The following is a 16,728-nucleotide window of genomic DNA, read 5'->3' on the forward strand; positions in this document are numbered from 1 at the left end:
GGGCTATATAAATAAATTTGATTTGATTTGATTTGATTTGATTTGATTACATTGGCGGGAACAAGCTGGCCTTTTGCAACAGCAAGTCCCCTCTGTAAATCTTTTGTAAATGTTCTCTTTAACTCCACAGAAAGGCGATGGTGCACAGCTTGTACAGGTGGAATATTTAACACTAAAACATCCTCTAATTCTGTTGTAAGGTCTTAAAAGGCACAGGGCAGTCAAAAACGTGATTTTTCTGTGTTTTATATACATTTCCACACTATGGGGTTGGAATATTATTATAAAAAATATATATGATATTTTATTGTAAGATCTTTTTGAAAAGACTTTTGGCGTGTCTGGTGACATCACCATGCAGTAAATTAGTTAATAGCCCAATACGAAGATTCCAAACCACTCTGCCAATAACAGCTCATTTTCAGTTTTCCCCTCCCAACTCAGACCACTCCCAGGCAATCCTAGCAAAATTCTTGCTTGAGAAATTGCCCTTTGCTAAGAAGCTATTTTTGTTTGAAAACAATCAAAGTAAGGTACTTAACTGTCACCCAGAAATTATTTGATATCGAGATAAAAATGGCTGCATTGGACCTTTAAGTCATATTGAAATAAGGATGATGTTTCAAAGTCAATGCTTTTGAAAACTCCTAAGAATGTGTGTCCCTTTGTCTATGCAGAATCCTTAAGAATCCTTACTTTCCAACGGACCAGGAATGCCTGACGACCAAGAGTTGCAATGATTTTGAGGCTAAGCTCATTAAGCAGTTCATCAATGAGCTGAAGAGCAAAAAGGCATTGACGGAGAGCCAGAATACGCCTGTCTCGTCTGTGGATAACCATAACAGAGAAGAATGAGACCAGAGGGGAAAGCTTCCGAGTTAGTCGTTCAATTTGCCAGAGATAAGATAAATTTTCCTCTGCTACGATAATCTTTGCACTATCACTAGCTGCTAACACTCAACATTAATGAGGGGAATAACGAAGAAGCTTGATATCATTGTGCTCAGCAGAACTGAAGTATGGAAGAAATGTTAATGAAATGAGGAGATGAATTGCTTGATGTCAAATGCACTTATTTTCATCACCACTTTATTTTTCTGACTTGTTTTTCTAATACATGTTTCTGTAGCAACATTACTTTGTGTCAATATTTCTCTAACAACCAGCACCTCAGGTTTAACTGTCAGAGTGGGTGGATTCATTGCATACATATTCACTTCTACTTTATTTCTTATCTGATGTGCTTCAAATTCAAATAAAAAATGCAGTTGTTAAATGATCAGACTACTGCAATCTCAAAGGATATAAAATAAGCATGTTCAAATCCCAGGTGATGTGAGGATTATGTTAGCAGAATACTGCCAGTACAGAAGCTGCAAACCACTTAGTCAAATGGCCTGATTTGAAATAATCCGGGTCATGCTCTGAAGTCAACAGAACAAAGACTCAAACGGGATTTGAACTCATTAACTATTACATCATAAGTCAATCAACTGACGGTCAATCAAATTCAGGGATAACATGAAAATGATCTGGAGAAGATACATGCCGGATCCCATAATCGTCAATTATTTGAATGAGTCATTGTGCTGGTACTAGAGTACTACATGAACAAGAACATCCTGGTTGGCCACCATGAGTGGTGTAAAATGGCCTCTAGAGGGCAGCAAAGAATACAACAAGCAATCTGCAAACATTTACAGTTTTAATAGTCTTCTCTCTCTATGGACATTAATGACATTTAATGAAATGTATAGCCAGGGATCACATTGGAATTTTGTAGGTGGTGTAAAAGTAACTCATACTATATTTTCTTTACATTCAAAATTACATTTCAAGAAATATCACTGACACTGGCGGTTTTGAGGTTGAACACTGCTTCTGTACCTGGAAACAGAGACCATTGACCAGCATCACATCAAAAACATGTTCACCACACCTTAGGCTGACACCATCATCTGATTCATTTGTATTCTCATGGAAAAACAACCAGAAAAGTCCACTTTACAGTGGAGTTCTGGATATGTTTTGATTATTTCTGTTCTCTGATTCTAACTGCTATGTTATTTCTTTCCTATTATTTTCATAGTCCATATATACATATTTTATTGTCAACCTGGTTCAGTCAGATTTTGCTGTACGATGTGATATTGCAACTTCGATCATTTCCACTAGAGGGCAGTTTTCAGGGGTAAAGAATTACAGTTTTTGACAATTGCTTACACATGATTTCTGAAACTATGGCTCCTTTTCTCTAGACTCTACACACAAAACCCCAAAACACACACACAACATGCAAAACATCACACATCTCTTGCAAAACCAAATACTTAATTCAAAATTATTTGAACTCTTCTCAAAATTTTGTTTTTCCAATAAAACTCTACACACAAACCAGCAAATGATTAGCTCTTGTACACACCAACTATACACGGATGTGACAAATATAAAACACTACAATCTTGTGTCTTTTGCATGTTCAGTGTGCAGTGGAGTCCACGGCAGTTTGTCATAGCACTCACACGTATATGTATGCATATTCAGTATATATTTACACTATAAACAGAAATGCAAGGGGAGAAAAATAAAATGTATTTCTTTCTCAAAACATTGTATTTTCATCAAGATTTCAGGATGAACAGTAACAGACAAAACAAATACAGTAGAAGGTAAACAAAAGGCTTTTCCTTTTCCTCCTCCTCCTTGTCGTCGTCCTCGTCCTCCTCTTACTCTCACTTCTCTTCCTCTAACTCGTTCTCCAAAATTGGCCTCCATTGTTGTCCAAACCAAGAAAGCCAACCTGAAGCCTATTTATAGTGCTCAAGCTCTGATTTCTAAGTGAAGAAATTAGCTATGTGTTTTCACACGTGAGCACTGGGTGTAGGTAATCGGTAAATGAGTGTGGTATTTGGAATGGCAGTGTTTTCCAAATGAAACACAAGACCTGTTAGTTTTGAATGATGTGTCTAATGTAGAGAACTGTGTTTAGTTTTACAATTGCAAACTGAGTGTAAAGCAGATAATATGCTTGCAGTTTTGCAGACTTGGTCTGAAGATTAGGTACATGAGGTAATGGTTTCACTGAGTATGCCTCACGTACCACTTAAGCGATTGTAAAAAACTGTAATATACGTTTTAAACAAATGCATGGGATTTGCTCTTGTTCTCTTGATCACTATAACAATATCATCCCGTCTCAACACCCTGGTTCTATGGCTAAAATCTTATCATGTTTTGGTAACGATATGTTCGGTGGGTAAAGCCAAGACCTTCAATGAGCTGATAGTAAAGTAACACAAAATAAGTACTTAGTAAAATACACAATGTTTTTAAGACTGCTGGTATAATCAATCTCTCTCCTAACCTCTAACATACCTCTGGAATTTGGACACTATGTGAATTTCCTTGAGTATTGGGGAGTTTTCTGAGACAGTTTCTGCAATAAAAAATGTCATGTTACATACAATAAGAGCTATTGACTTAATTTGAGGCTCATAGATTTGAATAGCTCAGAGTGATTACCGATTGCAGGAACAGGATTTCAGAGCTAAGGGCTTCTCTCAGCAGCTCCAGCTCTCCTTCTTTGTGCATCTCCAGCTCCTTTTTAAGTCTATGACACATTTGAAATGTTAAGTGTCTGAAAAGTTGGTCTCTCATTACACACATGTCAAATGTAACATAAAACAATTATCTAACATGAATTTAAGAGGTGGAGCAAATAGTACAACCAAAAGTTTACCCTACCAGCAAATTGGATCTAGAGATATTATACAATGGGTGGTTCTAATCTTGAACGCTGATTGGTTAAAACCGCATTCCAGTCAGCGTCTATTCCACAAGTTACCACTGGCTAAGTCTATGACATTAAAATGGTATGGTTTGCACACTTACACTTTTAAAAAGACAGCACTAATTAAATTGACATGCATTCAATTTCAAACAATCAATAGCTGAGTAAAAAGCGTGATTAATGAACACACTCAAGAGGAATTATCATAACAGTGAGTGGGCCTCAGCTTCCCCAAAAGCTCCACCCTCAGCACATCCTGTGGACTAATCAGGCCGTCAGTAATGAAGGAGATTTGTGGGGACAGAGGGACAGAACATGCTTCCCCCATGTATGATTTAAGAGCAGGAGGATGCAAACACTTCCTCCCTGGGCCAGATTCTGTATCGATCCATCCTTTTAATTAAGTTCCTAACATAAGAATTGTAGGATGTTCTTTTTTGACCAGATAATACAGGCAGCAGATCAAAGCCTTAATTCAAGAGATTGGGTTAATGTTGCTTTATTTAAGCATCCTGATCTGAAGAGTACAAGAATGGCAGGTTGGGTGCAGGTCCTTTCAGCACATTTCAAGCAGGATCATTAGCAGGATGAGACAGGAAGACAATAAATGTGCAATGATTTGTGACCCACACACCAAATACCCAGAGTCTTGCTGTTCTGTCAGAATTGACGATAGGATCCTTGTTATGTCTGTAAAACTCAGTCCTCACGTATTTATTGTATATGCTTCCGAGCACATTTTTGCTCTAAATTCTGACTCTATACACACCCCAGGATAAGCCTTGATCTAGCCATAACGGACCACTCTCCTCACGCAAACGCTATCCACAAAATTGAACTAGTCAGTGAGGCTCTCCGCAGGCCCCGGACTGGGACCCTCGCCGCGGGCCCCGGACTGGGAACCCTTGTTGCGGGCCCCGGACTGGGGACCGTCGCTGGAGGCTCCGGACTGGAAAGCGTCGCTGGAGGCTCCGTGCCATGACTCATCACTGGAGGCTTCGTGCCCTGGATCATCACTGGATGCTTCGTGCCATGGATCATCACTGGAGGCTTCGTGCCATGGATCATCACTGGACTGGAGAGACACTCAGGAGGCCTGGTTCGTGGAGCTGGCACAGGATATACTGGGCCGTGGAGACGCACTGGAGGTCTGGAGAGCAGAGCTGGCACAACCCGTCCTGGCTGGATGCTCACCCTAGCCCGGCAACTGCGGGACTAGGGTGAGCGTACATTTCTTTATTTATGATGTCGCCAACAAAAACAAGAAACAACAACACAACCGTGAAGCTTACGAGGGCTACAGTGCCACTAACAAAGACAACTTCCCACAATAACAAAAGGGAAAAAGGCTGCCTAAGTATGATTCCCAATCAGAGACAACGATAGACAGCTGTCCCTGATTGAGAACCATACCAGGCCAAAACATAGAAACCTAAAACATAGAAATAAAGAACATAGAACGCCCACCCAAATCACACCCTGACCAACCCAAATAGAGACATAAAAAGGCTCTCTAAGGTCAGGGCGTGACAGCGCAGTTGATTACCTTAAGCAAGTGCTGTCTGTGAGGGGCTTCTGGGTTACCATCAGACTCTCTGCACTTAAGGACTCGGTCATTGATTTAGCCTCACTAAGCTGGCTCTCCAGGTCTGAAATGAACAACTCTTAATGTAAACATTACCTCCACATACCAGTCTGTTTTTCTCTAAAGAAAATTACACTAGGGGATGGATTCAGTTTAGTCTGCACGTTTTACTGTACGCTGTCTTTAGGATTGTTTATTTTATCTGGTGGCGAGCATTCAAACGTCTGCCTGACAACAGAGCTGGATCAAATCTACCTTTCATAATATTTTCCAGTCCTTGTAGCTCCAAATGGAGACCTCTCTTTTCTTCTTGCATAGACTTCATCTGAGTATTCTTCCGGCCCATGGAATCCATCTCTAAGACAGGATGGAAAAAACAGTACAAGGGGTCACCATAAAGCCTCAGGGTTGGTCAGAACAGGGCATGGTTAGTGTAGAATCAGGTTATATAATGTAAATATATTATCCATTAATAAACTAGCAATACCCAATGAATATAAAATGACCCTACTTCACATGTTAATATAAACAGTGGCTTCTCTACCTTTGTTTAAAGAGCTAACCTCCTCCCCCAAGTTACGTATCTCAGATTGGGTTTGGCTCTCAAACACAGTCTCCCTGTTATTCAAAAGGCTAAAGTCGCTGTTGAAAGTCATGATTTCTTTCATGAATTTCTCCTGTTCCTCCTTCGACGACTTCTTTATTTTCTCCTTCAAACATATGAGCACAGCAAAAAAAAGGTAAATAGATTAATGTAGCCTAGATCTATTGAATAACAATGTACTGTCATGTGGTATTTGTTTAACGTTTGAGTGTGCTTGAATGCCCTTGACAAGAATCACTCACCAAGTGTTTCCTGAGATCCCTCTGCTGTCTCAGAAGCTCCCCTGCCTGCTTTTCAACTTGTACTTGATGCTTTTTCATTAGGTCATACTGCAGCTTTGTCTCTGATAGATGCTGAGCCTGGAAGGACACACTTTTAGCAGTTCCATAAAACAAAACAAAAACGATATTTTTGTTAGCCTGTCCCATTCCATTAAGTTTGATACTTGATTGAACAGATAATATATTGAAATCAAGGGCAAATATGTTCTCATTTTAGTAGCTATACTATAGGCACACTGTATTGCCTAGCCTCAACATTCCCCTCACAATATGTATATATTTTTTTTATAAGCCATTCAGACCAAAAAAAGGCAAATGGTACCATTAAGGTAATTACATACTACCTGGCTTCAAATGATATAAGCAATTGTGAAGGTTAATTGTGCTAGTGGAAAGCATTGAAAATTACCGTCTAAAATGCATGGCATTCAGGACAATTGGTTACTATGAGTGTTAAAGTTAAAAAATAAAACAGTAACCTTTGTGTCCTAAATATAATGAAGGGAACAGTTAAAGAGAGCTTAAAAGTAAACTGGCTGGCTGAAGACAAATGTATGATTGAGCAAGCCAAGTGTCATAGACTATGGAACAACAAACACAAAGTTTGAGCTGTTTCATAAAGATAGTGTGCTTAAAACACTTAGTGTGCTTAAAACACTTTATCAAACGTGTATATGTATGCTATTAACCTACTGTGGCTCAATTTAGCATAATCTTAAATATCAGTAAAATAGATGGAACATATTGGCTGAATGTATATGTGATATTCAGCAGCAGCCTATAGTTCAAAGGTTATTGCATCTCATCTCAATGAATGACTCTTTTGATTTGACCCCTGTAATTGGCAATCTTGTTATGTTCCTTTTTGACATGTACAGGAAGTGCTCAACAATATTATGAAAAGTTAATGAATCTATCTTCCACACATAATTCATTTCAAGCATGTTAAAACGTTGCTTGCTATAATGCTAATGTAATCCTGCGGAAACTAGGAATTGATTTTGTAGTGCCACTTGCAATTGATCCACAGTCTCTGATGAGGCCTCTAATAGATTAAGGGTTTTAATCATACAATTAATCACCTCTTTAATGTGTCTCAATATGTATCAATATACTGCACTTAATCTGTCAACACACTCTCTCGGGACTAATTAATGTAGCTATTTGACTGTACATTCACTGTACAACTCTGTAGCCTACATTCACTGTTCAATGAAGTGTCTGTTCTTATCTCTGTCACTTCAACAATATTGTGTCAGACCATGCTTTGAGGTTCTCTCTCACACACATAGGTAATGATAACAGCAGATTCACCTGTTCATCAAGTTCCTTTGAGAGACATTCTGATTTTGCTGTCAATGACTTGACCCTGTCTTGACATCTCGCAATAGGAGCCTTGACTGACAGAACATTGAATAAGGAAACACAACAGTGACCTTCATGACAAACACAACCAGTCACATTCTTTCCCCCAATTCCTGCAAAAGTCAATTGAAAACGAAAAGTAGTATAATTTAGCTAACATTGTGTCAATAACAGCTAGCTTGATATTAGAAAGGAAATTATGGTTGGCAGCTCACCCTCTTGAGATTGTCGCGTTTTCTCCGATATTTGCTGTTCAGTTAGTAGAATTTGTTGAAACAGAGTATCCAAACTCATATCTTTATCGGATAAATATGCTATCTAGCTGTATTAACTTTTTAATTGTTTATTAAATATGATACCAGGACAGCAGTAAAACATACAAGTGTGTTGAGATTCCAGTCGAATTCCCGCCAACAAATGTGCACGTGTTCTATAGCGCACATGTAGTCATATTCTAGGGTGCGCGAGCCTATTTGTAGGCATGAGAGGTCAGTTTACTTTTACCAGAAAACCTACTAATATCGTGTAACATTTCAAATGGTCCTCACCCAAGCGGATGTGTTTCTTAAACCCACAGAAATATGTTGAACCTGGGGGTAGCCTAGGGGGCTTTTCATTGTAGCCTACCACAATGAATACATTATGTAGGCCTAAACATACTGAGAAATGTACCAGTGCAGCCATTCTCTCAAGATCGCTTTCATTCATCACAGTTCTGCTTCAATTAACTATTAGTTCTGCCATCCACAGTATTGTTTGACGTTTGTAAGCACAGTTGGCAATCAATAGCTTTAATTCAGTGTCATTTGCTCCTTCAAGATTTGTCACATAGGCCTATAGAGGCTAATTCTTTACTTTACCCAATTTTCTCCTGAGCACTGCTAGAAAGAATGGTTTGAGCCAGTGCCATGAAGAACATTAAAGTGTGAATGCCTGCCTCCTTATATGACCAGGACTATATCATTCTGACATTCATTTGCTAAATTAATAGTAAATATTGATTGAGGCTTTTCATAAATCCCAGATTGATGTTGCTCACCTTCATGAGGTTGGCAACCTTCCCTTTGAAATTAAAATAGCCAAGTTACCAAATTATATAGGTTTTCCAGACAATTAACTAACACTATATTTTTCCCTCTCAACATGCTTGTAATTTGGTCAAGGAGGATACATATTTTATTTTATTTGAACAAAACTATCATTTGAAAGCTCCCTTTGAAAAAGCCAATTAATTGTAAACTTCATTTACTTTTGGGCCGAGCCTATGCGGTTTTGCAATTTAGGACTAGGCCTATTTGTGTTCCCCTTATAAATTCACTGAATTTATGTTGCTATTGTCCAGTATAATTACCCTAAACTGTAAAAAAGACCAGAAAAAGATGTAAAAAAAATCATGTTGTCTTTACTGTGACTTACTGACAGTGAGTCACTGTAAAAATGTACATTATGTTCCAAAGAAAAATTTGGTTTAACAGTGCCCTACTGTAAACTTTACAGTAATGTACTTTTAAACCAAGTTTATTTGGAATATTTACGTTTTTTTGTGGTTTTTTTACTATAGTTACTATAAAAACAACAGGATATTTTTACATAATTTTCTGGGCTACCTAATAAACTCAGCAAAAAATGAAATGTCCCTTTTTCAGGACCCTGTCTTTCAAAGATAATTCGTAAAAATTTAAATAACTTCACAGATCTTCATTGTAAACGGGTTTAAACACTGTTTCCCATGCCTGTTCAATGAACAAAATACAATTAATGAACATGCACCTGTGGAATGGTCATTAAGACACTACTTACAGACGGTAGGCAATTAAGGTCACGGTTATGAAAATGTAGGACACTAAAGAGGCCTTTCTACTGACTGGACAGAATGCACAGCTGATCGACCTCGCAGTGGCAGACCACTTGTAACAACACCTGCACAGGATCGGTACATCAAAACATCACACCTGCGGGACAGGTACAGGTACAGGATGGCAACAACAACTGCCCGAGTTACACCAGGTACGCACAATCCCTCCATCAGTGCTCAGACTGTCCGCAATAGGCTGAGACAGGCTTGACTGAGGGCTTGTAGGCCTGTTGTAAGGCAGGTCCTCACCAGACATCACCGGCAAAAACATCGCCCTGGACCCGACAGAACAAACCCTGGACCCGACAGAACTGGCAAAAAGTGCTCTTCACTGACGAGTCGCAGTTTTGTCTCACCAGGGGTGAGGTGCTCAGATTTGCGTTTATCGTCAGAGGAATGAGTGTTACACTGAGGCCTGTACTCTAGAGTGGGATCAATTTGGAGGTGGAGGGTTTGTCATGGTCTGGGGCGGTGTGTCACAGCAACATCGGAGAGAGCTTGTAGTCATTGCAGGCAATCTCAACGCTGTTATTTACAGGGAAGACATCCTCCTCCCTCATGTGGTACCCTTCCTGCAGGCTCATCCTGACATGAACCTCCAGAATGACAATGCCACCAGCCATACTGCTCGTTCTGTACGTGATTTCCTGCAAACAGGAATGTCAGTGTTCTGCCATGACCAGCGAAGAGCTCGGATCTCAATCCCATTGAGCACGTCTGGGACCTGTTGGATCGGAGGGTGAGGGCTAGGGCCATTCCCCCCAGAAATGTCCGGGAACTTGCAGGTGCCTTGGTGGAAGAGTGGGGTAACATTTCACAGCAAGAACTGGCCAATCTGGTGTAGTCCATGAGGAGGAGATGCAATGCAGTACTTAATGCAGCTGGTGGCCACACCAGATACTGACTGTTACTTTTGATTTTGACCCCCCCTTTGTTCAGGGTCACATTGTTCCATTTCTGTTAGTCACATGTCTGTGGAACTTGTTCAGTTTATGTCTCAGTTATTGAATCTTGTTATGTTCATACAAATGTTTACACATGTTAAGTTTGCTGAAAATAAACACAGTTGACAGTGAGAGGACGTTTCTTTTTTTGCTGAGTTTACAAGGTAGGCATATGCACACTTAGCTGGCTTCTGTGTTTGTTAAATCATCATCTAAGCCTACTCTCGGACAAGCATTTGGTTTATGGAATTTTATTCAGCAGATTACATGGTCGGTTAATAGTTATGCATTATGCAGTCCTTAAACGTCTTTTATTAGGCTTACTTAATTCAGAACTGTTACTCGCCAGCTCATTCATGTGCTTCATTGTTTGCAGTCCGGCCGACATGCATTTCCTGTTCCTAGGAGTAGACGGCGCACCTGATTGGTGCCAATTCATGCCCCGTTTCGAGGAGCCAATTTTGCTTCATGGGTTTAGTTTCTCCCTATTTGTTATTTTGAGATTACATAAATATATAGTCTTTGTGTCATTTGAGTTTATAAGGCCATTTTGTTCTATGGGGATTCATTTATTAATGTTATTTCACAGATGTAGGCTGAGAGGTTGATGTGCCTAATGTTACCTCTCTAGACTAGTGAGTTGGTATGACCCAATCCAGGAGGGCTGTCAACAGGTATGTTGTCTTTTTCAGACTTTCAGTTGGGCGTGTTCCCCTGCTCAAACGTTGAATGCATTAACCAATGGTTGCGTGCAACGTCATTGACTGTGTCATCGACTGACAGATTGCTATAACATATGATGTGGTTAGCTGATATGTAAAATATCTATCCAGAAATTGTCAAATCTGGCAGGTGTCAACAACGCCTGGGCAGAGGAATGCGCCCATTGACTTCTGATAGTCGCCTGCCTGTCTGGCAGCCATAATGTTTAACGACATGCTTGTTGCGAGGCCTTATTAAGTGCAGCTTTATGGTTAAAAGCTGTAGTTTACAGTAAAAGTGTTTGCAAAGACAGTTTATTCTACATCCTTTCCAGTTTTTTGGGGGATCCCTTTTGTTGGCACATTAATTGGGGAGAATGGGCTCGTGGTAATGGCTGGAGCGGAATTAATACAATGGTATCAAACACATGGTTTGATACCATTCCATTTGCTCCATTTCAGACATTATTATGAGCCATCCTCCCCTCAGCAGCCTCCATTGCTTTGTAGGCCTATATATTTGAAAGATAGTGGATAAATCATGATAGTTCACTCAGGCCGTTTATTGTTGGAAAAATTATCAGTTTCGGTTTGCTTAACGGGGTAGCCCATAGACACCAATGTGATAGCATCTGGGTCTGGTCTGCTTAGTTCATTGACTTCAATTGTACCATAAATAATTAGTGGGTGAGATGTCTCGCTTCCTTTTCCGTGTCTGACGCAAAGCTTGCGTTCCCCTGCTTAGATGTTGCATGCATCAACCAATGGTTGCATGCCACGTCATTGACTGTGCAGCTGGGCACCAGATTGCTATAATATGTGGTATCATGTAAAATACCTATCCAGGTGTTGTAAGATCTGACATGCGTCAGCAACGTCTGAGCAGGGGAACACACCTTAGTCTTCTCTTTCACACTATCTGTAAAAATGTAAATAGCCCTGCTCTCTCAGCTTCCCATTTGTGTATTAAAGGATTTAGTCCAGTTGATATGGTGGAGTGGAGGGGAACATTCATTCATTGTTGATTGTTTCGGTCAACAGTCGATTGGGTCTAACCATAGAAAATTCCTTTAAAATTCCTTTAAATTATTTCTGTATTTAGCCTAGTGAAGGACTGAAAACGAATCAATAGTATGTATTACATCTCACTTAATAGGATGTGTATCTGTGTTATTATATGGTCAACGTTAAAAGTGTGGACCTAATATAGAAAAGTATGTAAAATGAACCAAATAGGCCTAATGAAATATGTTAAAATGTTCATTATCATAAACCACTCAATTTTTGTGATTTGTATAGCCTCCAATTAATTCAGATAGTTTCATATTACATTCGCCACGTCTAGGCTAAAGTGATTGCTTTATTTTGCCTATAATCAGATGCATGTTGAAGCTTTTTTATACCAACAGATGGCGATATTCACCCATGTTCACGTTTTATAGTCGATGTCAAGAGTGGCTAGAAGGAGCGCACTGCTGGCTCTACACTCTCAGCTCTGGTACTGTATGGTTTGCACTCTAATCAGCAGCACACATCAGATAGACAATTTAGGCTCCGTCTCCTTTTTCATTACACGCTCCAAATGGGTGGCGAAAGCGCATCCTGAGCATAGCAAACACTAAGTCAGCATTAATACGCGACGATCTGAAAATGTTTTTCAATGTGAAAAAGGAACAGTGACAGGTTTCCGTCGAATTGGTGGGATAGCGTCGCACGTCAACACAGATATTCAATCGATAGTGTACTTGTAGGCTACAGCATATTATCTGTGCGCATGGGGTTGTCTCTCGCTAAAATTTGAGTGTGCTGTTTTGAACGGTCATAGCAGCTTTGGTTTTGACTAAGGTATTGGGGATAGTCACATAACACGTTGTTTAACCTCTACATGTTGTGAACTCTCTGTAACCCCATGAATAACAGAATATTGTAAATTATAATGGTGTAGCCTTGTCCTAGGGAATGAATCAAGACACTATAATATTTTGATACAATTTAATACAGAATCAACAATCAAAACGTTTGCAAATAGTGTCATACCATATGTTTTCACAAATAAGATATTGCGTATGTATTTAGCCTCACATCGACACTGTATTCCAGAAATAAAATGTGTCTGAAAGTTTGATTTGATCTACTTGTCATCACCGAAATCCACGTTGAAACGCAGAAGTTCCACTGCCTTGCCGCTGCTGCCGGATTGGGGTTACTGCACTATTGAGCAGTGGGCTACAGCATCCTCGCGCGCTAAGACACACGCGGACATCCTACGAGCTGGAGTTCCGAGAGCACTCACCGGTTCGTTTTGTCTCCTTGTGATCTCTCATCCAAGTCTTTTATTTAGTTTTTAAACGGAAAGGAAATCATTCTGTGGTTGATGGTATCGGTTGTCTGTCGCAAAACATTGGAGTACTTTTGGGTCGGAATGTTTTACGCATGAAGTCAGCTGGATGTGTTCTGTAGCCTATGTCGGACCTCATCCACCCGATATTTTCAATGGATTTGAATAGAGTGGAAATGCCTTGGGAATAAAATCACAAAAAAAATTCTATATGTTCTATAAATTCCATTGTAACAAGGCATCACACGGATACAAACGCAATGATTTTCATCACACTTTATGTCGTGCTGCCTCTTTTAGGTAAGTTTTAGTTTCTCAAGGCCTATTACTTGTGAATATGACTAATATATGCTATACATGCCTAGTATGTGCATTTTTAAATGAACAATAATAAGAAATCAGAGGGCAGCTGAGATGAGTACATAGGAAACCTATAGTGATCTTTGTGGAGAGAGATGAGCCACCATAATGCGGACCATGCCCATTGACTACCGAAAAATCAAATACGAGCTCATGTAGCCTAATCGAAGTGAACTGAGTTCTAATTCTGTAATAGACACAACTAAACACAGTGGCAATTCATGATCCGTCTCTCATGTATAGCCTATATACACTACTATAGCCTGCATTGAAAAATAAAAAGCATAACATGTATTACCCATTTCATATTTAATAACTTTACTTGTTTGTCCTCAGCTGATTTTTTAAATATTTCACAAATGTATAGGGTATGCGATGCATTGATCACTATGTCAGTGACGAGTAGCCTATATGAGATGTTTGTGTTGTTGTTATTGTCACGGAGTTGCGCACTAAAATACGCTCAGTACAGCGTTAATACAGTATGTTAATCTGTAAAGAAGCTTTCATTTGGATTAATCTCTGAATGTGTATTGTGACTAAATCCCGTATAGCCTACAATATTTAACATTTAAACGACAGAAACATTATTAGTATTATCACTATTTATTCTCCCCAAACAGATGTATTGTATGCCCAGGAGAATGTCCTTTCTGGTCCCAACCGCCTCGACTGTGTCAAGGCGAGTGAGCAGTGTATGAAGGAGCAAGGATGCAGCACCAAGTATCGGACAATGAGACAGTGCGTTGCTGGGGGAAAGGAGAGAAACTTTAGCATGGTAGCCGGACTGGAGGCGCAGGACGAATGTCGGAGCGCCATGGATGCGCTCAAGCAGAGCCCCCTGTATAACTGCAGATGTAAAAGGGGTATGAAGAAAGAGAAGAACTGCCTTCGCATCTATTGGGGAATCTACCAGACTTTGCAGGGTATGCACTTTGGCATCATTGCAGTTGGCTACAACACAGGAATCACACATTGTCAGAAGTCAATCTGATGTTAATCAATGGTTTAAAAAAAAAAAACATTTCCCAGACCTGCTGTATGAGTAATGTATTAACGGACCATGTAAACCGCTAAAGCAATATCGTTTCAGGGAGAAAACAACACATTATTGGGTGCGTAACTTTCCCGCCCGTGCGTAATGGGAAAGGAGTGGGGTAATGACCTTAAACAAATCTCTTAGAATGAATCGAGTGTAAAGCCCTTTGGCACTCGTCATCTTGCAGTAGATCGTACACAAAAATTGTACTGCATAATGCCAGTGGCCAGTGGGGCAGTAGGGGTTCTCAGTTGCTGACCAATATGCCTAATCAACCGTAGCCTAACGAGTAGTAGGGCGTCATGGAAATTGACTGACCTAGATACCCATCTCATGTGTATGCGCATGTGAAGAAATGGCAAGCCATGGTAGTTTACAAACATTTAGTGAAAACAATAACCCACGTGCATGCTCTTTAAATAAAATCTCTATATCTTTATGTATGTGTGTATGTCTGTCTAGCTGGTTGTCTGCAACATGTACATGCCTATTACCACAACAAGAGTATGTTAAAAATCACATTGTATTTCAATATTCCTTTCAGGGAACGATTTCCTCGAGGACTCTCCTTATGAGACCATGAATAGCAGGCTGTCTGACATATTCCGACTGGCCCCCATTATTTCAGGTAAGGGCATGGATTTATTAAGAGTTTACTATGATGCAACTTATTTAAAAGTTCACGAACGGACACTTGGCTTCTTTGTGAAAGTATACAAATTAAATGCTGGCTGTGCATGTTCTTAGTGAAATTGTGTTTCGATTTTTTTTACAATCCTCACACTTTCCCTCTTTTGCCCCAATGAAATGCATGCGCATTGTTAGTGAATTTGCACGGGGAGCTATAGTTCTGAGTGTTCACTGAGAGCTCAACACGGAGTGTGGTGGTGTGGTGTTGTAAAAATGTAAAAATGCGTCAGGTTGTAGCATAGTTTATTGAGCTTTGTTTAAATTGTACATTGAATTGTGATGGTCATATCAAATCGATCATGAATGCGGGGAGGGGGTATCACATAGGACACCGTTACACGCATTGGTGGAGTGAGTTTATGTTAAATTATGAGCTGCCTCTAGATGGCAATATTTTCCCTTGTTCACGATCGCACAGGTGCTATCCATGGAAGCTATAGCGGCCTTTGACTTTACCTTGTTCTTGTTGTGAGAAACTACAATCCGGTGCTGGTGAGGTGCCATGTTGTGTGGCTGGTGATGGAGAATAAGAGAGCTTGAGATGAGTTTAATAAGCACATAGAAATGTAACACAGAGATTTGGCTCTATTTAGATTTGCAATCGGATTGTGAATATGAAGGGGAGCTAATCTTTTCATACATTTCCTGTCCTAATTGAAATGGCCAAGACTGTAACACTGAGCAAAAGTATTGTTCTTGCCTGCAAAAGGAATCACCTGTTATTATGTCACTTGTGGACATACTTGTGTAAATAATATAGTAGGCCTACATTTCTCAATTACACTAACCTGACCAAAGGTATTTATTTTTATTTATTTTACCTTTATTTAACTAGGCAAGTCAGTTAAGAACAAATTCTTATTTTCAATGACGGCCAAGGAACAGTGGGTTAACTGCCTGTTCAGGGGCAGAACGACGTCTGCGTTCCAATTAATCCAAAAGGTTTTTGATGGGGTTGAGGTCCGGGCTCTTTGCAGGCCAGTCAAGTTCTTCCACATCGATTTTGACAAACCATTTCTGTATGGACCTCGCTTTGTGCACAGGGGCATTGTCATGCTGAAACAGGAAAGGGCCTTACCCAACTGTTGCCACAAATTTGGAAGCACAGAGTCGTCTAGAATGTCATTGTATACTGTAGCGTTAAGATTTCCCTTCACTGGAACTAAGGGGCCTAGC

The 16,728-nt window shown here is 39.9% G+C and overlaps 2 protein-coding genes across 3 annotated transcripts in view; one reads left to right on the top strand and one right to left on the bottom strand.

The window, feature by feature from the left end:
- Positions 1-3,391: 3,391 nt before the first annotated feature.
- LOC139408820 (coiled-coil domain containing 172) lies at positions 3,392-7,919 on the bottom strand. Its single transcript, XM_071153218.1, has 8 exons — positions 7,841-7,919; positions 7,575-7,660; positions 6,222-6,338; positions 5,920-6,085; positions 5,631-5,732; positions 5,337-5,439; positions 3,523-3,610; positions 3,392-3,436 (listed from the first exon to the last, which is right to left on the bottom strand). The coding sequence occupies exons 1-8, from the start codon at positions 7,917-7,919 to the stop codon at positions 3,392-3,394; spliced, it is 786 nt and encodes a 261-aa protein (XP_071009319.1).
- Positions 7,920-13,366: 5,447 nt separating this feature from the next.
- LOC139412609 (GDNF family receptor alpha-1-like) overlaps positions 13,367-16,728 on the top strand; it is an 81,291-nt gene continuing 77,929 nt past the window's right edge. Inside the window, exons 1-3 of one of the 2 annotated variants that reach the window (XM_071159306.1) lie at positions 13,367-13,763; positions 14,447-14,749; positions 15,407-15,490. In XM_071159306.1, coding sequence (XP_071015407.1) covers positions 13,724-13,763; positions 14,447-14,749; positions 15,407-15,490 — 427 coding nt within the window. In that variant the 5' untranslated portion in view covers positions 13,367-13,723. The remainder of the gene's footprint in view (positions 13,764-14,446; positions 14,750-15,406; positions 15,491-16,728) is intronic. The other variant, XM_071159312.1, reaches the window with a different exon arrangement.

Source organism: Oncorhynchus clarkii, chromosome 1 (genome assembly GCF_045791955.1).
Source record: "Oncorhynchus clarkii lewisi isolate Uvic-CL-2024 chromosome 1, UVic_Ocla_1.0, whole genome shotgun sequence".
In the NCBI taxonomy this organism is placed as follows: domain Eukaryota; kingdom Metazoa; phylum Chordata; class Actinopteri; order Salmoniformes; family Salmonidae; genus Oncorhynchus; species Oncorhynchus clarkii.